We start from the raw sequence: 22858 nt of genomic DNA, 5'->3' as shown, positions 1-22858 counted from the left end.
ATTATTCCTGACATTTTTGCTTACTGACATTTCCCACCAGCTTCCAGAATTGGGGTAAGTGAATGAGTCTGACTCTACTTCTTAACATAGAAAAAACAGTTTTTGGAGAATCTTTACTATGTGTCCTTTATCTAAAATGCCTCCCTGCAGCCGCCCTAGAATGTGAGACTGTGGTTAAGTTAGCATCAAAGGATTTTTTCATGGATTCCAGCCAGTTCTGTGAAATAGACCCATGAGCATTTACTATATTATTATACCAGTTTATACAGTTAGATTGTTTGTCCTTAGGCAGTTATCAAACTATAGAGGCTGTCTCCAGTATTCTCGTGGCTCTGTCCCACTCCAAAATCAGCGCCCGGTGGATGGCATCCGGAATCCGGACAGGTTGCAGGAGGATGAGAACTTACTGGGTTGTCTGCAGTGTAGAGGTCTGTGTTAGAGCTGCCGTGCAAATGGCCAGAGCTGTCTGTTTGGAGGGGACTGGGACCACTGCGCTTCCCCTTCCAGTTCTTAGAGGCATGGATGGGGTGTCTTGGTAATTAACACCCCAGACTGTTTCCCTGGATCATATTCTCCTCTTGCTTCAGGAGGATAAGCCTTTTCTTTACCTGACTTATAAAAGAAGGTGTCATTACTATTAAGCAGCTTTTGATTTAAGAGCAGATACAAAGCCCATTGTAAAAGGGGAAGATGGTATAACTCACCATCCAGTGGTATGTGTTGCCATGTCCTCCTTTGTGCCTGGAAGCACACGTGGAGAGGTGACCTGACAAGCATCCTTCTGTTTTGAAGTTATCATTGGTCTCAGGCAGACATTGAGGGTAGGAAAAATCTTCCCAAGGTCATACCTTTCAAGGCTCTTTCTAGAGGGACCATCTAATTTGTGTTTCAGACAAGGTTTACCCTGGAGGCACTATATAACCTTTGAGCCTCCCTTAGGAGATCTGAGCAACCAGCAAGACCAGGGCTTTAGAGCAGGGGCTGCCCTGGAATGTTGCCCAGCACACACGGGTTTTTCCACCAGGCCCAGCCTGGGAATTTGCCTGGGATTTGGGGTCAGGGTGGATCAGTTCCAGAATGCCAGGGGCCAGGTAGGGAATCACTAGGTGGGATGTAGTGGTCTCTCAGGTATTTCCTTTTTGAAACTGGGGACGCAGTAGAACTTAAGAGATGGACCTAACCAGAGAAGATTTTGCAAGTGGGACAAAATGATCCACGCAGGTTTTCAAAGCTTTGAGGGTTGTGCAGAGTTAACCCTAATAAGATTTTCGACCCTGAAGGCAAGGCAAGTTCTGTGACTGTACCTTCATGGCCCTGAGGGACGTAACTGTGTAACTGCTCCTTTAAGCCCCTCTCCCCACCCCCCAGCCCAGAGCAAAATGAACCAGAGCAGAGGTCCTGACAGACCTACTGAGGTGTAGCAAGTGAGCAAACCTGCCCTCTGAGCTCTGATGTCTACTCGGCAGTTACCACGTGACCAGCCCTTCTGCCTGTGGCGAGCCACAGGTAAATTGAGCACTATTTATACTCTCCTGCTTGGGTGAGGAAGTTTGAGAGATGGTCTGGGAGCGCACAACACAGCTGTCTGATCAGCCTAGGTAAGGCATATCTCCTTTTGACTTGGTGCCTTTTTTTCCCCCTTAACTAATTTTGCCCCGGATAACAGCATGGGCTCTGGGGCTTTCAATTTAGCTGAATCGGTCAGTAGCCATCTCTTATTTACCCTTTAATAGCTGGAGAATTCTAGAACTAGAGGAGGCTCAAACTCTCTAGGTACGACCTTCTGCCTTCTGGTGGGTGAATATTGAGACCTCTGGGGGCATGTAATGATCTCTCCCTGGAGCTGTTCAGGGGCAGACTCTACAATCTCCCTCATTCATTCTGATGAGCAGGAAGTTCTTCCTTTTATCTAGCTGGAATCTCTCCTATTCTAATTAAGTCTCTTCTGCCCTTCCTTTTTACACTCATGCAGAAGAAGACATAAATTCTAATTCACTTCATCTTCCTCTTGGGATCTAGCTACCTTCGCTTTAGCTATTTTTACCCATCTTCCCTGGGATCTCACTGGTTTCTACGTTCCTGTAATGAATGAGCAAATGGATGCCCAGGGTAACTTGGTGGGGCATATCTGAGGTTATATCCAACTCCAACTGTGTTTCTGGATCATAGGAACTCTTTAATTCTGTGCACAATCTGGGTCTTTCTCCTGGGAGGACATACCACTTTTTTTTTTTTCTTTTAATATTTTTGGCTGCATTGGGCCTTAGTTGCCGCGTGCAGCCTTTCTCTAGTTGTGCCGAGTGGGGGCTACTCTTCATTGCAGTGCGCGGGCATCTCATTGCAATGACTTATGTTGCTGCAGAGCCTGGGCTCTAGGCACGCAGGCTTCAGTAGTTGTGGCACATGGGCTCAGTAGTTGTGGCTCACGGGCTCTAGAGCACAGGCTCAGTAGTTGTGGCGCACGGGCTTAGTTGCTCCGCAGTTTGTGGGATCTTCCTGGACCGGGGCACGAACCCGTGTCCCCTGCATCGGCAGGCGGACTCTCAACCACTGCGCCACCAGGGAAGCCCTCTTTGTGGCTTTTTTGTTTTTATTTTTGATCCAGGGTCCAGTCAAGGTTCTCGTTTGGTTATGTCTTTAAAAAAATCTGTTTAAAATTCCCCTCCCATCCCTGTCTTTTTGTTTTCAGGTTTTTTGATTACTGACTTATTGAAAGTGTGGACAGCCTCCTAGCTGTCCCACATTCTGGAGTTTTGTGACTGTTCCCTTTCAATGGCACTTGACTTGTTCCTCCATCTCCTGTATTTCCTGCAAGTGGGAAGTTAAGTCTGGGGCCCAATTCGATTCAGGTAAAACATCTTGGGCATGAACATTTCGTGGGTGAAGCTGTGTACTTCATAATACATCGCTTCAGGAGGTACACAGTGTCAGAATGTCCATCACTAGTAATGCTAAGTTTGATCATTTGAGGTGGTGACAACCAGATTTCCCTTTGTAAAAGTACATTATTCTCTTATATGTGGTACATTATGTAAGTGCTCTGCTCCCCACAGTGTTTCTCCCAGTTGTTTTGGCATCCATTGCTGACTCCTCCTGACTGAGCTGTTACTTTGGGAGCTGCATAAAACCAGTTCTAAACTAACACTGAAGGACATGAGTATTGATGTGAGTTCTAAAGAGGAGTAAAAAAATTTTCTTTGGGCTTTTAGAATCATTGGCGGGAAGGCAACAAAATGAGGCCATCAAATTCTGTCAAACTCTAGGTATTCACACATATGTTGCTGTCTGGCAGTTTGCGTGAGGTCAGGGAGAAGGCAGGCTGGATGAAGCTAAAAATAAGTCATGGTTTGTTCACAAAGCAGAAATTATTTTGACTATTTGAACATGATCTATAATTCTATTCTTATTTCCTTTTTTTCTTTCACTCGATTTCCACTGTCCTCACTAGAAAAGGGATCCCTCCTTTTTAACTGTCTTCCTCCACTTGCCCTACATGCCCAGTGGGTAGAACAGTGTCCCCGAGCCCCAGGTCTGATTGTGCTGATTCCCAGTAGGGAAAATAATAGAACTCTTCCAGTCCGTGGGGAAGCTCGTGAACCAAGGCAGCCAGACAGTCATGACAGTTGAGTCTGACAATGAAACACAAGGGGGGAAATGCTCTTTGAAAGTCTTCTGTGGGGGAAGAAAGGCCTGTGTCTCAAGTTGCTCTGTGGCGTTGGAGAAATCAGTTCACCTGTCTACACGAGGGTGTTCCTGGGCTCCCACCCAGAGAATCCCTGAGAGTGTGTGGGGCGCACACATTCAGAACAAAAATCAGAGTAGGGTTTCAATCACAGTTGTCCTGTCACAGGATTTACTGTAGATGAACCTCCCCAATCTCTGGTTCTTCCTTCACCTCTTTTATCTTTAAAGAACTAAGCGGACATCATGATTTCTCCTCTACTTGATAAGAATCAGATTGCCGTCTGAAGTGAAGATACTGAAGGGTTTATGCCTGTCCTCTGAGTTTATAGCCACCCAGAAATTCATCCCTCCCAAATAGCCAGGTGGTGAGGATTGCTGTTAGATGGAGAAGGCTAGGCCATGGCTATTTATGCTATTCTTAACAAAGGCCGAATAGATCCCAAAGGAAAGCATGCTCCAATCAGTAACTGCTAGTGTTTTGTCCTGTTTTAAGAATGTTGAAATCCTTCAGAACTCCTCTTCGTAGAATTCAGGTAAAAGGTGAAAAGTTCACACCACTTCCTTTCTTTCTAACTGCAGCTTCTTGAGAATTGAACAAATGTCTAAGTAACTGCTGTCTACTCTTCATACGCGAGCACGCACACACACACGTACGCTTTGGGATCAACCTTTCCCTCCTTGCTGATAAGAAGAGTTAGGGTATTCCTCATTTTTTCCCCATAGTGACACCTCCAAATGGGTTTCTCCTGACCCTTCTCTCCAGCTGCCCATGGATGTGGTCTGCATCCTGGGGAGTCAGACACACAGCAAGAAAAGGTTTCACCTGAGCTACACACTTAAATATGGAGACAGTATTAAATACAGAGTTAATATTAAATGTGGAGTTAGTATTAAATATGGAGTTAGTATTAAGGTCCTGGCTGAGAAGTTTTTCACGTGTATACAAATATCACTCTTTTTTTTTTCTCTTTAGGTAAGCCTTCTTGGTAAGGGAAATGTGCTGTTACTCCTTTTTTCTTCCTTCTTTTTAATCTCACTTCTTTAGTTTCTTCTCCCTGTTATGATTGAAATGAGCTATTGCTTGGGTTTGAAAGAAGTGTTTAAAGCCCCAGGTTTAATTTTCCCAGCTGGGATGGATGGGGTCTCCTTGGGCTTTCCAAGGAGGGCTTCTAACTCTTGTACAGTCATATTGAGGATTTCGGTTTGACCACAGCTTCCCTCCAAAAGCCACATGTCCCTGAGTTAAGCAGTTAAGCGGCGCAGGGCCGCAAGCAGCTCAGAAGGCTGCCTGCGCTGTTTAACCCCCGCACGCACGCTGAAATGGAAAAGTAATCCCTGCGAAGCTGTGAGGAGGAGCTTCCCCTACTTACTGCAAATCTGGTATTGGGGAATATTTAGAAATTCTGCATCCCTGTTTTACTTTGCTCCCCTCCAGGTTATCATTCCCCCCGCCTCCCCCACCCCCAACAGAAGTGCTGCATCACAGCTAGGAGACGGGACAGGACAGGGCCTGCTCCCTCCGTGTCTAACCGTCTGCCCTGCCTCAGCCTCCTGGGTGGCCCTTTCCCTGCCTGCTTCTCCTGAAGTGAAGATCAGTGGCCGAAAAAAGCATATTGTTAGAAAAACGTGTAATAAGATCTCATTTTATTAAAAGTACATATGCACACATAGGTGCACAGGGAGAGATCAGGAAGGATGTGCAGAATGGTGATTTCTGAGTGGCGGCATGCATCGTTTTTATTTTTCAGTTTTTGCTAATCTGCATTTTTAAAATTTCCTTTAATTTCCTCCTATCTATGTACAGCTTCTGTTATAATGAGAGTTATTTTAAAGAGGGAAGGCAAGAAGACTAGTGCTAATAATGGCTCAAAGCCCAGTGACGTGAGAAAGTGACTGATAACTTGTTTGCTGAGCCTGCCAGTTGCTGAGTTTTTGCCACCTGTGAAATCTCATTGGCTGTCTCTCTTCTTCCTTCTGTAGTCCTTCTTGGGTATTTTGGGGTCACTCAGCCTCAAGCTAATGGAGGATGGGTGGAGAGTAGCCTTGTCTGGTTTCCCAGGTTTCTCTCTCCTGCATTGCCCCAAAGATAGTAAAGTAAGTGAAGTAGCCCCCCCTAGATTCCCAGCCAGGACCCTCTGGTCAGCGGCTGGTCTCTCCTTGTAAGCTGCTAAGCCTCCACCCCACAGTCTATCTCTGACCAAGTTGAGAAGGGCAGCCACAGATGCCTCACTTCCTGTGTCGTCTGCTGCCTTCCTCCTTTCCCTGACCCCTCCTAAGAGCTGTCGCCCTCCTCCCTTGGGTTCCCGCAGTGGGGGTTTGCTGGTGTGGTCAGGCCTGAGCTGATTTCCAGCCAGGAATATGAGGGAACAGCAGAGACCAAATGGTGGTCCTTCTGAAGAGTCAGTGGCTGGAGGAACCCCCGGAGGTTCAGCTGGCAGCCTGGCCCTTGGGGCTCGTATTGGCCTGCCCCACTTCAGCTTGGTCAGCAGCTTCTTGTCCTGCTCCTCCCGTGTCTGCAGTGCCTATCACAGGGCTGGTTTGTGGAGGGCACCCAGAACCTGCTACTGAAGGAATCCGTCAGTCTGCTGTGGTGTGCCAGGCCCCTCGTCAGCTGTTCGTGTGTTTCTGCCCTATTCCCTGTCCCCCAAGGTGCAGGAGACACTTGGCCACTGGTCCACTCCACTCAGAGCCCGCTCTCCCCAAAGCCATACAAATGCAGCAGTTGGGAGACAGGGCCAAGTGGCTCCGGAAGATAGCACCTAAGGCTTCTTATCTCTGGTGTGTGCCGTTTTGTTTTGTGTTTTCCACTTGCCGTTGCCCAAGAACCAAAGCATCCTCCACTGCTCAGCTGTATGGTGAAATGGCCTGGCCCTGTGCCAGGGAGCTTCGCCAGGTGGTTGGGCTGTGGAGGCTGCTGCATGCGATGGGCCGATAATACCCCACAGCGCTGTAAACAGGACACCCCACCCTCCCGCAGCCACCCAGCCAGGGCCCCGCAACTTGCTGCTTTGTCTTGGCCTGTCATGATAGGAGCGTCTCTTCTCAGACAGGGCAGCCAATTGTCCTGTTTCCCAAATCTGAGAGGGGTACTTTCCAGAAATGAAACCAGTTCATCTTCCGACCACAAGCAACCGTTGTGACTTCTCAACACTTCTCCTTTAACCATAATCACACAATTGCAGGGCAGAACCCCATCCCCAGATCTTTCCGGTGGGTGCACCCATAAGGGAGGGATAAGCCCAGGAGCCCCTATTTCAACTGCACTCACTTGTGAGATTTCTCAGAGGATGTTCCCGACTGAGGGAGGTCTCGGTGCTGACAGCGCTGCTGATGCCCACGCCTCCCAGCGGCTCTCTTTCGCCTGCATCATTCACTCTGGGTGCTGTCCTGGCTGGGTTAGACCAACACTAGGAAAGGAAAGGGCTCTGACACTGAAGCTGTGGGCCTTCCCAGGGGACACTGGTGGCTGGAACTCACCCTGCATGTCTCCTCTTCCTTCCCCACCCACACCTTCAGTCCTAAAAGATTGTGGTGTGGGGAGGGGCTGACTGACAGTAATTGGTTTGACATGATCGATCTAATGAAGACTTTAAAGCCTTTTTGCATCTCATCTTTCGTTGTTCACAGCGTCCCTGAGAGGTAACTGAGGCTGGGACTGTGCTCCTGCCTGCCCGATGGGAGAGCAGGCCTGGTGAGGGGGGAGGGCATGAGGTGTGGGCTGCAGTCACGCCACAGTGAGGGCAGAGCTGCAGTCAGAACCAGATCCCTCACACCTGAGCCCTTCCCAGATATTCGGGGGCCACACTGCTCCAGCCTGTGGCCCCTTCGAGAATGGCACAGAACATGTCAATGTCTGGCTTTGGCTTCAGTTTGTGTTGCGTTTGGAGGGAACCTGACACCTTGGTTTCTCCCTTAATCAGTTCTGGTGCCCAAATTAGCAGGTCATCACCAAACCATTTGGGGTGGCGTTTTTAAAATAAGTGGTAGATTAGTTTTCCTGTCAAAATCTCATCTTTTTAAAGTGCCCCCCTCCCTTAGTTTCTGGGCGTGAAGGAAACATGGCACTTTCATCACCTCAAAGGGTCTAAGAACGTGGGGGTTTTGGAGGGGAGCTGGGGCTTTGCTGAGTGCTTTGAGACAGAAGGGAATTCTGTCACCGTGCGGCTGGTCAGGAGCTGGGCCGGCACCCTGTGCTAGGATGTAGTCACTGTAGAAATAAGTCTGAGGCCCAGCGGTCTCATTTAAGGCAAAGAAACTGAGGTGAGTCCTCCAGTTTGTCTTAGATGCAGCGACATCCTTGCAGGCCTAGCAGAGAGGAGGGGGCTGGGTCAGAGGCAGCTGGTTCTGGATTGGGGTACTTGATTTCTCCCCATTCGCCCTTGTTCCCCTTTTTCTTTTTTTTGTATTCGTGTTTTTGTTTTGTTTTGTTTTTGTATACGGAGGAGCAAGTCAGAACCGACGAAGCGCTCAGAGTCTTTATGAATAACTTAGGTCAGATTTGGATGTAGAGTTGATCAAAATGGGTGGTTGGATTCTTATAACAAATTCCAGGATCCTGGGTCCTCCCCAACCCCGGGGGTGCTGGGGAGTAAAATGTCATCTCTGATTACTGCCCTTGAAATTGGACTCCTCCTGTAACTGGCCAATGAGGTGGGCTGTGAAGGGTATCAATGGGAAGATGTAAAATGGGCATATGGTTTACTAGAATCCTTCCCACTAGGCTTCAAAGGCTTCTCCAAAACACCAACCAACCAACACCCCAAACAAAAAATTGCTATGTGGTCTCCTTCCTTACTCCCTTCCCTGAAGGAGCTGCTAGGCATTTCTTCCTTCAGGTATGTAGGCAGGTGTCCTGCACCCTTGGAGGTGCTCCTGATGCAAAAGGGCCAAGAGCCCTGTGGACTGATGTAGGAGGAAGGAGGCTTGGATTTGGATGTAGGACTGCCTCCTGACTTTCTGGGTGACCAAGTCCAATCTGAGACTGGACTTCTCTGTGCCTTGGTCTCCTTATCAGTCTTTCTGGAGCCCCTTTAGGAGAACAAAAGACTGTACACGCACAAGTACTTTGTGAGGAGGGGGCAAAACTTGACAGTATTATACAAACTTGAAAGTATTATACATACTTAGGGTGCAAGGCACACAAACTCAGAAGAGCATACTTAGGGCCTCAGGATGGAAAAATTTCTAAAGGAGGTTTTTGCAGCAATTTCTGCTGAGAGGCTGAGAGAGGTGGCCCCAAGAAATCTTTCTCCCCAGTGCTTTTTTCTCAGCCCTGGAGTCCCAGCCCTCTTTCTTCCGACAGCAGTGAAGGAGCTGTTAGAATCATGGTGTTCTGGCCTCTCTGCCAGTCTCTGGCTCATCTGCTTCCCACCTGCCTCATTGCTTCTCTGTCATGTAATCGTGTAAACTTGCCTTCAAGGGCCCCCGCCTCAACAGTGGGCTCTTAGAGACAGTTTGGGAGAACCACAGGACAGCATTTTGGTGTCTGGCCAGGCTGCCGGCATGGGTCAGGATCTCCCAGAAGTATCCAGATTGCCACCTTTTGATCTTAAGCCCAGGATAGAAAAACAAGTGGTTGAAATGCCGGTGTAGGGGATGCAGTTGGGGCTTGAACCCAGCGTGCCTGTCACTAACTTTCTGGGTGACAGGTGCAGGGAGGGGAAGAAAGAGGTTGGGCCTCCCTGAGCCTCAGAGAGAGGAAAGGGGGCAAGCAGCTCAGGGGGATTTACTCACAGGGAGCAGGGTGAGCATGGATGTGCAAGGCACACAAACTTAGAATCCAGGTGTAATTAGAGCAGGCTCTCCCTGATAGTAACAGGTTTTTGATTTTATAAGAATACTTAGGCATCTGCCAATCTCCAACCCTATGCTGTAGATGCTGTGTGGGGTTCAAAGATAAATTAGACAGCCCTTGGCCACAGGTTGTTTATTAGCTGGGATTTACAAATACTTGTAATCCAATAGAGGCTGGGAAGTACTAGAAGAGTACAAAGTACTGGGGAAAATCAGAAAATCCTGAGACATTCCTTCCAGGGGACTCAGGAAGCTCCGTGGAGGTGGAGACGTTTAGGCTGGCCCTGATGGATGGATCACATTTCAGCCCTGAGCACATGTGCAAAACCTCAGAGGAGGGCAGGCCCAAGACATGGGTGGGAAATGGTGCATAGTATAGTTTGTCCAGGACATAGAGATCTTGAAGAGGAGTGACGTGTAAAGGAAAGGTAAGTGGGACCAGAACACGAGGCCTATGAGTACTGTCTTTGAAAGAAAGCCTTTGAAGAGTTTAAAGAGTGTTAAGGTCATTTAAAAGGGTGTGTTGTAGGTCAGTATATATTGATTTGGAAAGGTGTTTATGATATAAGGTAAAAACTCATTGCAAAATAACATGTACAGTATAATCCCATTTTTCATTTTAAAGCATACACACGCACGCACACACATACATGCACGTACATAGAAGGCAAGGCCCCCAAGGATATATATCTCATAGTATTATCCGTGATTATCTCTGGGTGTTGAGATTTGCAGTTTTTTCTGTTTGTTTGCATATTTCTTGAATTTTCCACAATTCACAGTACTTTTTTCTGGCCGCAACACATGGCTTGCAGGATCTTAGTTCCCTGACCAGGGATCAAAACTGGGCCCACGATAGTGAAAGTGAGGAGTCCTAACCACTGGACTGTCAGGGAATTCCCCACACTACTTTTTTTTTTTTTTTTTTTGCGGTACGCGGGCCTCTCACTGTTGTGTCCTCTCCCGTTGCGGAGCACAGCCTCCGGACACGCAGGCTCAGCGGCCATGGCTCACGGACCCAGCCGCTCCGTGGCATGCGGGATCCTCCTGGACCGGGGCATGAACCTGCATACCCTGCATCGGCAGGCGGACTCTCAACCACTGCGCCACCAGGGAAACCACCCCCCCACTACTTTTATAAGTCATTTTTAATTTGTTTTTTAAAATTAATTTATTTTTTAAAATTTATTTATTTTTTTAAATAAATTTATTTATTTTTATTTATTTATTGGCTGTGTTGGGTCTTCATTGTGCATGGGCTTTGTTGTGGCGAGCAGGGGCCACTCTTCGTTGCAGTGCACAGGCTTCTCATTGCCGTGGCTTCTCGTTGCAGTGCACAGGCTTCTCATTGCCGTGGCTTCTCGTTGCAGAGCACAGGCTCTAGGCGCGTGGGCTTCAGTAGTTGTGGTGCACGGGCTTAGTTGCTCTGCGGCATGTGGGATCTTCCCGGAGCAGGGATCGAACCCGTGTCCCCTGCGTTGGCAGGAGGATTCTTAACCACTGCACCACCAGGGAAGTCCCTTTAGTTTGTTTTAAATGAGCACATTACTATATGATGGCTGAGGAAAATGACCTAGAAATATGTAAGGAATTAGATAAAACCTGAGACTAAAAGTTATCTATGCAATAACATTTATGATATTCAAATTGGGGTGGGGGAAACCTCTCAAACGTCCAATAATATGGGAGGGGCTAAGCAAACCACTGTATATCAACTTGGTGGAATATTATGTAGTCTTTAAAAACGACAGATATGTAGATTGTTGATACTTGGAAATGGGTAGAACAAAGCAGAATATCAAGTAATACATTTCGTATTGATTATACTATGTCAAAATGTGTGTAAATATTTAAATGGATTTGGAGAAGGTAGATAGTATTATTAGTGTTTCTCTCCTTTTTTTATTGTGGTAAAACACACATAACATAAAATTTACCATTTAACCATTATAAGTTTATGATTCTGTGACATTAAGTACATTTACAATGTTGTGTAACCATCACCACTGTCCATTTCCAGAATATTTTCATCACCCCAAGCAGAAACTCTGTGCCCATTAAATAATAATGCCCCATTCCCTTCTCCCCCTAAGCCCCTGGTAACCTCTGTTCTACTTTCTGTCCCTATGAATTTGCCTATTCTAGGTACCTCATATAAGTGGAATCATACAATATTTGTCCTTTTGTGTCGGTTTTATTTCATGTAGCATAATGTTTTGAAGTTTCTTCCATGGTATAACATGTTTCAGAACTTCATCCCTTTTTGAGACTCCATTGTATGTATAGAACACATTTTGTTGATCCATTCATCTGTCAGTGAACGCTTGGGTGGTTTCTACCTCTTGGCTATTGTGAATAGTGCTGCTATGAACATGGGTATACAGATATCTCTTTGAGACCCTCTTTTCAATTCTTTTGTATATATACCTAGAAGCGGAATTGCTGGATGGTATGGTAATTCTATATTTAACTTTTTGAGGAACCTGCCAACCTGTTAGTGTCTTTTTAATATAAAGCTCTTCAAGTTTATTTATATCTACAGTCCCCAGTTCTTTTGCTGTGCTTAATGCACACATGAATTATCAAGAGATTAGTACAGATGTGAAAGCATTTTGCTCTGCTTAAAGGAAAGAGCCTTACAGACCTTAAGATAGTAGTGTGTTTTGAATGTGGCTGCGGAAAACACGGTCAACCCAGATGACTGAAACTTACAGATGATTCCAGAATGCTTAGATTTTAGCAACAGTTTCAAATTTTACCTTCCCCCAGAAAGCTTTAATCAAGGTAAAAAGAAAAATGAGTGAATTTGTAACTGGTTTATTTTTGTTCTACTTAGCCAGAAGTCAAGAGACAGAGGAGAGAACCAAAAGACTTGGATATTCTCCTGGATCCTGGATAGTTGAAAGTAGTTATGTCGTTCTCTTTGTCTCAGTCACCTAGGTTCCCTGGAGCTAATGGTCTTGAAGGAAATAGGAAGAGTCCTTCAGTTAACTGGGTTGAATTTGTACATAGGAGCCTTGCAATCAGTGCTGGAAGAAGGCAGGAGATAAAAGGAAATAAAAGGCAGGATAAAAGATGGAGGCAAACTTGGTTTTTGTCCACTTCCAGTTACTTCTTTAATGATGGGAAACAGTCCTGCTCTCAGGAAACTCAGTGCGGAGACCTGGGAGTTCACAGTCTGTAGTCCATTAGGAACAGGAGAAAGAAGACATGTGTAAAGTAACCCCTCGTCCAGCGTGAAATGGTGTAAATTGTTTCCAGTGACAAAGACCAGCTGGATAAGTCAGGAGAGCTTTCATCACGCTGTATGTGCTTTTATGGGCTGCTTCAAATTCTGTAGGAGGGAGGTGAATATAAGTGAAGATGCAGCAGTCCGGTGAGGCTTCCTAAAAGAGGGAAGGTTGGTTACTGTGTCTGCTGCCTCCATGCTGACGTCCAGGTGCGTGGGCTGTGCTCTCTTCCAGCCAGTGTCCCGTGTTCCGTGGCCCCAGAAAAGCCAGTGTGTAGGCCTCAGCCACCCCAGGTCCGGCGTACGTTCTCCCTGGACACCATCCTCAGCTCCTATCTTCTGGGCCAGTGGCCACGAGATGCTGATGGGGCCTTCACCTGCTGTACCAATGACAAGGCCACCCAGGTAATGAAGCTCTCTGCTAATGGGATAAGGGATAAAGGTGGGATGGTGGGCTGGCCGAGGAGGCCTTGGGTCGACTTACCAATACTCAGTCATTGATGTCACTTGTCCTGGGTTTTGGCTGTACATACGCACCATGTAGCTTTTCATCATCTCATGTTAACCAACTTGGTTCTCTTCATAAATTTACCTGAAAATGAGTTTGCATTCCACCTGACTGGTGGGAGAGAGAAGCAATCTGGGTTTATCAGTTTGGCTTTGAGTATTCATGTGTGGGTATACAAGAGTTGATTTTGGAATTTATCCTAGGTTTTAATAAATGAGATTTACGTTGCTAAAACAGACCAACATTCAACTGAGTATGCATTCCCCAGACAACTGGAAGAGGTGGCCCGAAAGTGTGTTGAGCCAGGATAGATCCCACTAGAGCAAGAGGAGTGGAAAGTTCTCAGATAATGGAGAGTTGATCCCTAATCAGCAGCCCTGCCTGGGATTTCGGTGGACCCATTTGAGTCTGATGGAGCCCAGCTCCCCTCTTAGGGTTTTTCTCTTCATTAAGAATCCTAAACTTAGAAGGGATCTCTGTAATCATCCAGTCCATTGGTCAGCTTTTGAGTCAGGTAGTGTTAGCCTGAGCAAGAAGTCATCTCATATGTGAAATTTTACAAAGATATCTCTTCATCTGACTTAGGACTTCAACATTTTCAGCAGTTAAGTTTTTAAGAGTCAGATCTTCTCCCTTTTGATGCAGTTTAAGCCCATTCCTGTTCAACTTCAGAACAAATGAGTTGTTCTCAGGGAAGAGGAAACAGGGTGGGGAGAACACAGGCTCAGAGGAGAGGCAGCCCATGCATGTCCTGGGGGATGCTGGGCCAGTCACTCTTCCTTTGCACGTCGCTGGAGTGTGCCTGCCCCGCCTGATTGGAGGTGGGGTGCCGGCCAAATGGGAAAGGGTTTTGTGCGCTCGCTTCCCTTGTCCTCCTCTGCGGAGCACATCTCGCAGTCCCTTTTATTTATTTTTTAAATGAGATCCATTTTCAAATGTTATTAGTGAATGTTTGAATGCCCAGTACTGTTCTTGGCATGTCAGAGTGGAGAACAAGGAAATGAGAACAAGATTTGACCTTGGTGCGTCTGGATGCCAGTTCCATGAAGGCCAGTGAACAGGGAGCCAAAGGATGAGATGGGGCCAAATGTCTGGCACAGTTTACAGGAGGGGAATTCTCATAGGAATATGCCACCTTGGACCAACAAGAGTTGCTGCAGTTAAAATTAATGGCACTCTTTTTTTTTAAATTAATTAATTTACTTATTTATTTATTTATTTTTGGCTGCGTTGGGTCTTCTTTGCTCCGTGTGTGCTTTCTCTAGTTGCGGCAAGCGGGGGCTACTCTTCATTGCAGTACATGGGCTTCTCATTGCGGTGGCTTCTCTTGTTGTGGAGCACAGGCTGTAGGTGTGCGGGTTTCAGTAGTTGTGGCACGTGGGCTCAGTAGTTGTGGCTCACAGGCTCTAGAGCACAGGCTCAGTAGTTGTGGCACACAGGTTTAGCTGCTCCGCGGCAGGTGGGATCTTCCCTGACCAGGGCTCGAACCCGTGTCCCCTGCATTGGCAGGTGGATTCTTAACCACTGCGCCACCAGGGAAGTCCAATGGCATTCTTTAGATCTAGGAACAGACTGTGAAGGGAGAGTATGCTCCAGGTAGCACACCGACTTCCCGGAAGCCCCAGACACTGTTGTTCCCTGTGTCCCCTGAAAAGGGCAAGTAGGATAGGTTATACTTCCCCTTCACGTGCCTGGAGCACACACCCCTTTCTCTTTTGAGAGAGTGTTTAGTCCAAATAATGCGTCTAGTCATGGAGGGCTTCCTGGAGGAGCAGGACTTGAGGTTGCTTTGGTTGTGTAAGTTCATGATTACATCCCCCTTCGTCAGATGGCAGGCTTCCATGCAGCCCACCTACCTATCCCCGTATCCCCGTCACTGTCATTTCCTGCTACCAGCCTTCTAGGAAGCCTCCATCCCACTCCTCAGATGGCGTTCTCTTTGTCAACTCAAGGCAGGGTTGGCCTCAGATGTTCCCTGGCCGGATTTAGAGGCATGGGCTCTAGGCTGTGTGTTTTGCTCAGGCTCCAGCTGCAGGCCAGATCTTTTATATAACAAGTCCGGGCTTCTTGCCACAGCAAGACAGAGGCCAGCGATGCGCCTCCGCGGGTCTGGCAAGGCCGAGCTGTGCAGCTTTCCTCTTTCCCTGGGCTGGGCTCCAGCCCTCGAGGAACCCTTAGCAACCTGTCAATATTGTGGCTGCAGTCAGGAGGTGGGAGAATTCTGATCAACGTGGGCATCCAAACCCCAGTATGTGCTCTGCCCATCTTTCATTCCTGGCCTTCTGGGAATTTTCTGCTTCTAGGTTTTGGGCTCCATTCAAATTCTTGCTTGAGCACCCTGGTCTGGCACAAGCTGCCTTCTTCAACATCTCCCAAAGAAATTGGTGCTCCTTCCCTACTGAGCACGGCTACATCACCCAGAAGGGACTGGAGATGAGGGAGAGGTTTTATGGGGGAGACACAAGGGGGTGCAGAGAAGAGTGGAGGGAAGGTAGGAGGCAAGATCTACCAAAGTCCTTGAAAGCTGTTAAGTCACTAAAAATAGATGATGCCAGCACATTTCCTTAATTCCTTTGAGCTCGAGGGGGGCTGTTCCCACCCCTACCCCCACCTTCTGCGCTTTCTCTTCTAGCCACACCAGTGAAGTACCTCCACTGCACCTGGCAGGCCCTCACTTCTGCTGTCTTATCTGTGCCCCCGACCCAGCCCCACACACACCCCAGCCAGCCGCCAGAGTGTGTTTGGAGACCTCATCAGCCTGGCACTCCCAGGGGCAGAACTTGCAGTAAGGACAGTAGCCATAGTCATGGTGTAGGCCGAGCAGCTCGGCTCCCCTCTCTGAACCCCCTAGAGCAGGCAAGAGCCCTGCACGTTTCATATCAGAACACCTGCCATTTAGATAGCCCAGCACACTGCGTCCTCAAGGCTTCTCCCAAGGCAGAAGATGGGTTAAAAGCTCTCGGTTCTCGAATTGCAGCAGGCTGCCAACAGTCCCAGTATTCCCTCCCTGGGCTTAGCTGTGTTTTAAGCCCTTAGGCAGGCGCAAAGGATAGCACGGGTGGTTCCCAAGCAACTTGCAGTCTGACATGGAGAGCGGGCTTACCCAAATATTTGGGGCAAGTGAGGAAGAGAGGTGGATGGATCTTATTTGGGAAATTGGTTCTCCTAAGGAGGTGTGAATGTGGTCATCGGGGAAGGAGGGCTTTGGAGCTGCTACATGTTCTGAGCCAGGGTGGGTGATGGGAGCCGGATGACCAGGTCTCCCAGAGGTCAGCTTGGTGGGTGTAAGGAACAGCTTGGGTGCAGTGGGTGCTGGGTGCAGAGGGGCCAGTCAGCGAGGACTAGGAAGGCTCTTGTGTGGTGTCACCATCATCTGGAGGTTTCTTTGTGTCTCGGAGGACTTTGTCAGGATCGTCCAGGTAAATCTGAATCTGTTTTCCCCTCTCCTGACTGCCCTCCCCCAGGTCAGCTGGTCACTCAGAGCTGTGGGCCGGCCACTCCTGGCCCTGGGCCCGGGGCCGGGATGGGGGCTGGCAGCACATGCTGGTGGCTGCAGTTACCCCTCCCTTCTTGCGGGGGGTCTTCTCGCACTCTTCTGGAGGGAGGAAGTGGTCTCACCACAGCTGGAATGACTGTTGGAGCCAAGTTCCCCCGCTGGTGTTCTCATCCTGGAGACAGATGGGACCCTGGGTGCCTGCTCTGCCTGGCCCCCCATTCTGCTCATCCCCAGCCCCACTTCCTCTGCAGGCTCCAGGTGAGGTAGGGATGCCCTTATGAGAGACCTTTTTTCTTTAGGCCTGAGTTACCCTTTGGGGAAAAAAGTTAGCTTAAGTCCTTGACAAACTTCATGGAGTGTCCTGAAGGGCAGAGGCAGAGGTGGCATGCTTTGTTTGGGAAGACTTCCCTTTCTGTGACTTTCCCTACCTGTGTGCTGTCCTCCTCTTTTTCCCAATCCAGTGCCTCAGCATTTGGTGGTGACACACGATTCAGTCTGCTTATGATGGGCCTTTCTTTGCGGGTGTGAGGGCCTGGGCACAGTGCCTATTTCCCAAACCGGTGAGCAGGACCAGTTGTTCAGTATATGGTTTGACATCAGCATAGAATATTTGAAAATGGGTCCATGATGGAAAATCTGAGGGTTGCACAGTCACCGTAGGGCCGCAGATGGTGGCCTTGGCCACCTGCTGCTAGAGTTCTCGGCGCTGGCCGGCAGACCACCCTCAGAGCCTTTCCTGCCTCTTTTTCTGGCCAGAGTCCCAAGAGGCTGATTCCCTGCTGAATTTCAGTTCAGCAAGTAGTTACTGAGCATATATGTTAGGCCAGGCACCACGCTGCTCTACACATCCACATAGGTACACTGGGTTATGTTCCCAGGGCCCAGCCAAGGTCACTGGAAACAGCAAGGACCAGGACTCTTCCTGTCTCAGAATCTGGGTAGAGGCTTAGTTGAGTGGGGGGCAGAGAAAGGGGTTCCACTTTGGAGGGTTTGGGCTCCATCTCACCCCTGCCTTCTTGTTATAAAGCTGTCCTCGCCCTCACCCAGTTATCCCACATGTTGCTCTGGGACTTCAGAATCCCAGGCAAAGCTTCTGTGGTCTAACCCACATCCAGTTTTGCATAATCCGAGCATCATCTGCAGAGTTGGCTGACGCCACCATGGCCAGTAAGTAGCCCTGCTTCTCCCTTAGCTGCTCCCCCTGGGTAAATCTGTTCCAGTGTGTGAGTCCCTTTGACAAACATGACTGGCCTGCTGAGCTCAAGCTTTATCCTGCTTCCAGAGGACTGTCTGGAACAACTGCTTACGGTGCTGTCACACAGCCTGGCTTGACCCCCATTGTGCCATGAAGGGTCACTCTTTGAAGGGTAACCTTCCTTAGCTGTGACTCTTCTGTGCTCCAAGGAGACCTTGGCCCAGATGTCTGTGGTGAGACCCAGGAGGGAAGGGCCTGTCCACCCAGGGGCACTGGAAATAAGGGGTGGGCATGGTCCCTGTCTTGATGCTCCTAGGTCACCTTGGAGGGGCCAAAGCCCATACCTGTGCATGTGCCTGCCTGAAGAATACTCAAGGCCAGCATGTAAACAGCTTCAAACACAGGATAACCTACTGTATTAGGTTCCTGAGGCTGATGTAACAAATTACCTCAAACTTAGTGGCTTAAAACAATGGAAAGTTATTCTCTCATAATTCTGGAGGCCAGAAGTCTGAATTCATTCCGCTAGGCCAAGATCAAGGTGTTGGCAGGGCTATACTCTCTCTGGAGGCTCTCTGAGAGACCCATTCCTTGCATCTTCCAGCTTCTGGTGGTTGCCAGCATTCCTTGGCTTGTGGCCACGTCACTCCAGTCTCTGCCTCCATGGTCGCATTGCCTTACCTTCTTCTGTGAGTGTCTAATCTCCCTCTGTCTCTCTCTCATAAGGACACTTTTAACGGCATTAGGGCCCACCAGGATAATCTTTGCATCTCAAGATCCTTCACTTAATCACATCTGCAAAAACTTTACCATGTAAGGTAACATTTACAGGTTCCAGAGACTAGGGCCTGATTTCTTTGGGGGGCCATTTTCAACCTGTCACACCTACAGACCTCGTCTCCTACTACTCTGCCCCTCACCCACTCTGCCCCAGCCACACTGGCCTCCTTATCATTCCCAAACCCACCAGACTGGCTCCTGCTTGGGGGCCTTGGCACTTGCTATTTCCTCCATCTGGGTCACTCTCACCTCTGATATCTGCATGTCTCACTCCTCATCTCCTTTATGTTTTCAGCAGATGTTCCCTTTTCACTGAGGACTTCCCTGACATTTAAAATCATGTTCCCCAGCCCAGCATTCCTATTCCCTTTCTTTGCTGTATTTCTCTCTTAGTACTTATCACTGTTTAAACTGTGCCTCCAGCTAGAATGTAAACTCAAAGGGGATGAGGATTTTTGTCATTTTGTGCCTTGCTATGCCCCTGGCAGCTGAAACAGCACCTGACACACAGTTTGCATTCAGTAACTCTTTGTTGAGTACATGAGTGATGTGTACCCTGAACCCATCTGATCAGAGAAGATGCAGAGTGAGGCAGCAGGCCTCATGAGGTGGACAGCTAGGAAGGGCTCCCTGATGGGAACGCTGGGAAGAGCTGGTACGGCGGGCCGTCTTAGGTGGTTAGACCAGGCTTAGAGGTCAAGGGATAAGGAAAGAAGAAGGAGATGGAGCTACATTTGCCTGTGGGACAGAGAGCCCACGGATGGAGGGTAAGATGGTGATGTCTATGGCCAGGGGTGGGTGTTGAGGCAAAGCGATGGCCTTAGTAGCACAGTTTACAGAGTAGGCAATAGTTGCTGGGAGATGCTGCCGAGCAGATTGAGGTGAGATGGACTGAGAGAGGAGATGATCCCAGCTGCCATGAGTTTTCACATGCATTCCAGCCTCCAGCGATAGCCTACACTTCTCCTTCCACCCCCTCACGTATCTCAGAAGAAAGAGGCAGTTGAAGAGTTTGCAAGAGATATTAGTAGAACCAGTGGCAACCTGAATGTGGCTGCTTTTACCTCCTTCTCACCACCCACCTGTGAGTTCAGTATCTTCCTGGAGGAAGAGAAACAGGCATCAACACCTTAGCCTTTGTCACCCTTCCTCTGTAGTCTCTGCCACCTTTCCAGGGACAACAAGCTTGTGTGGAACTCAGCTTTGATGAGCAGACCTACTTATCTATAGGTTTGGCTTGGAGCCCTGGGAGGGGAGGAGTGTTCGTGCATCTGCTCCATTCAGGGGGCTGTGGGCTTCTCCTCTCTTTTCAGTATCTGCAGCAGCCTTTTCTGAGGCTCTGTCTGCCAACACCCTGATAGGCATTTGGAAGTAGACCAGCTGCTTGGTTCCTACTGTCAGAGCCAGCTCCACCTTGAGGCTTTGGGGTATAGGCCTGAGGATATGCTCTCTGCCCTTTTTCTAAAGAAGGAATAGTGGGGCCGCATCTCTGGAGGGTCTCCCTTACGGTGCTGGCCTCAGGGAAGGGAGTCTAGCAGTTGTCTCACCCTGACTGTGTCGCACGGCCGGGTAAAGGCCCTGATTGGTGGGCAGCTGGGAGAAGGAAGAGGCAGGAAGGCTCGGCACCCCTGTGGACCCTCTCCTCTGCAGCTGTTGTGCAGGGCAGCCTACTCCCACAGCCCCGCTCAGACTGCCATCACCGAGCTCTTCTTAACAGCTGTTGGGTGGTGAGTTGTTGGGCTTTTTCCCTCTTATCCTCCCCCTTTTCTGTTTGTAACAACCTCTCGGGGGAGGTCAGCGGATCTGTTGGAGGAGACAGTTCCCAGGCCCTCATGGTTTTGGCAGCTTGTGCAAAGAAGTTAGAGAGGAACTGGTTCCACCAGAGCCTTCCCCCTTGGGCCCCTCCCTTGGAATGGAAGTAGGGATGCTGGTGTGGGGGGGGAGGGACTGTGTCCTCCTCTGCCTCGTGCTTAGAGCCAACCACTTCCTCCCTCTGTTAGGGGCTCAGGAAGTGGGTCTACAACTCCCCCTGCCTCCATCATGGGTCCTCTGTCTTCTGTGCAGTGGGGGAGGGAGGATGGCGGACTGAGAGTCAAGTTCTCACAGGGGCAGAGCAGGGCCCAGGAGAAGGAGCTGTGATAAAGCCAAGAGGAGTCAGGAGTCAGGGCTGAGTTCAGAATTCTGGCTCCCTCCTTTGCGAAAATCTCCCCTCCCTATGTATTCAGGAGGACTTTGGGGACCCTAACCCTCTGTGGACCGGGAAAAATCACAGAACAAGCTTGAGGTACTGCACTTCACAGAAGTCTTCTGCTTTGGTTCAGGATAGAGCATGGGGCATCTCTGTTGAGCTTTTTCCTGTCTTACCAATTAATGATTCCTTAATGGAGTCCCATCTGGTAACTTGTCTTCATTAGGCTCCCAGGAATCTGGGCCCGTGCTGGGCACATAGATGGGGAGGGAATCGAGGATGCCAGTGTTGCCCTGAGCCTCCAAAATGTGCTCTTTTGGAACTGGTTGGGAGAGGGAGGGACAATTCTGGTCCTCACTGCTGGGGAGAAGCACTTGGAGTAGTTGGGGCTATAATCCAAGTGTAAAAGTCATAAGAGAGTAAAGAGCAGGTTGGCCTTATTGGCTCATCAGGGAAGGTTTTTCCTGGAGGATGTGGACTGGGAAAGAGGCAGTGCAGGTGGAGAAGCCTGAAAGAATAAAAGGGGCTGGCAGGGTCCAGGAGGTTGATGAGCAGATGAGAGAAGACTTCAAAGAGCCAGCACCTCTGTCTGGGAAATGGTGTGTCTGTCTCCCCAGAGCCAGCCTGAGAAGCTGCTCTGTCTCGCTGGGTTTCTCTCCCTGCAGACCCCCCTGTCCTGGCAAGAGCTTGAAGGTGAGCGGGCCAGCTCGTGTACACACAAGCGCTCAGCGTCCTGGGGCAGCACAGACCACCGAAAAGAGGTAACTGCCCCCTTTGACTCCCTGGCCCGGGAAGCTGCCTCTCTTCTACCCCCAGCACCATGGACACATCCGCTCCAAAGTGGACCCACATTTCCAGTCTCACCTGCCTCGACGTAGCCTTTTCCTAATGAGATGGCGCCTTCATAGCTGCCTCCCAGCCTCCTGGTGGCCTGGCTTCATGAGCCCAGACCCTCCTGCAGGCAGGGGCTTGGCCCTCCAGCAGCCTAGCTCAGGGTGGGGGTGGCCATTGTTCTCACTTCACTTTGAGGTTGGATCCAGATAAGCGTTTCAGAGACTGGAGAAAGAGTGAGTTTCTGGGAGTTGGAAGCCCCCAACCTCATTTATTACTTAACTACTCATCCAGCCTTATTTTTAAAAGAAGAGATAAATAATGATGTGTCCTCAAACACTTCTTCCTGGCCCTCCCTCCCTCTCATGAGGGCCACAGGGGTTGAGGGTGAGAAGAGAAAGCCATAGACTGGATTCCAGGGCTCCCAACCCAGCTCCGCCTGGCATGCTGTGGGGAGCCCCCAGGAGGGCCAACTCACCCGGGGTCACCCTTTACGGGGCAGTAGCTTCTGCCCTCTTGGTTGTAAGAACAGAGAGAGAATATGAAGTATTTAAGGCTAGTGGGAAATACAAAGTATTTACAATTTGTAATTATCAGAGTATTTACACTAAGGACCAGTAGGTCCAGAATTACAAATGCGATAGGGACAATATTAAAAATTGTTGATGATACTCCATAATTGTTACAGGATGTGAAGTTGGGACAGAAGCTGATATTCCTTCTGGAGAGGCTGCTCCTTGCTCAGTGCAGTCTACTTTAAAATGGGGGGAAATCCTTCCATCCTTCTTGGTCCCAGGGCCTTTGAGATAGCTGTGAATGTATTTTGAGGAGTGAATTCAAAAACATCATTTTCCATTTCTATTAATAGAGTAGTATTCCATGCCTTTGGAATCTGCGAAAGACAAAAATGGTTTCAGTGTTGTATATTTTTAATTTTTCGGAACGCGAGCCATCTGTGGAATACATGGTAATTCAAAAAATCCAATGATCTGGTTACTATGGTGTCCAGCTTGCCTGATGAGCCTATCATCACAGTTTTGAACACCACCGAGGTATTTTGAGATGGAAGATTAACTTCCATCTTCCTTTTACGTATTTTCATGGGCTTCTGGCAATAGCCACGCCTGGGAGGGAGGACCCAGTGCACTTTTGCT

General features: G+C 48.8%; 1 protein-coding gene across 1 annotated transcript in view; it reads left to right on the top strand.

Moving 5' to 3' along the window:
- FAM117A (family with sequence similarity 117 member A) overlaps nt 1-22858 on the top strand; it is a 42220-nt gene that overhangs the window by 11454 nt on the left and 7908 nt on the right. Inside the window, exons 2-3 of the mRNA XM_065897522.1 lie at nt 12942-13111; nt 21539-21634. Coding sequence (XP_065753594.1) covers nt 12942-13111; nt 21539-21634 — 266 coding nt within the window. The remainder of the gene's footprint in view (nt 1-12941; nt 13112-21538; nt 21635-22858) is intronic.

This window comes from Phocoena phocoena, chromosome 19 (genome assembly GCF_963924675.1).
Source record: "Phocoena phocoena chromosome 19, mPhoPho1.1, whole genome shotgun sequence".
NCBI lineage: Eukaryota > Metazoa > Chordata > Mammalia > Artiodactyla > Phocoenidae > Phocoena > Phocoena phocoena.
Note: the sequence above shows the minus strand (reverse complement) of the source record. Positions and strands in the feature narration are given on the sequence as shown.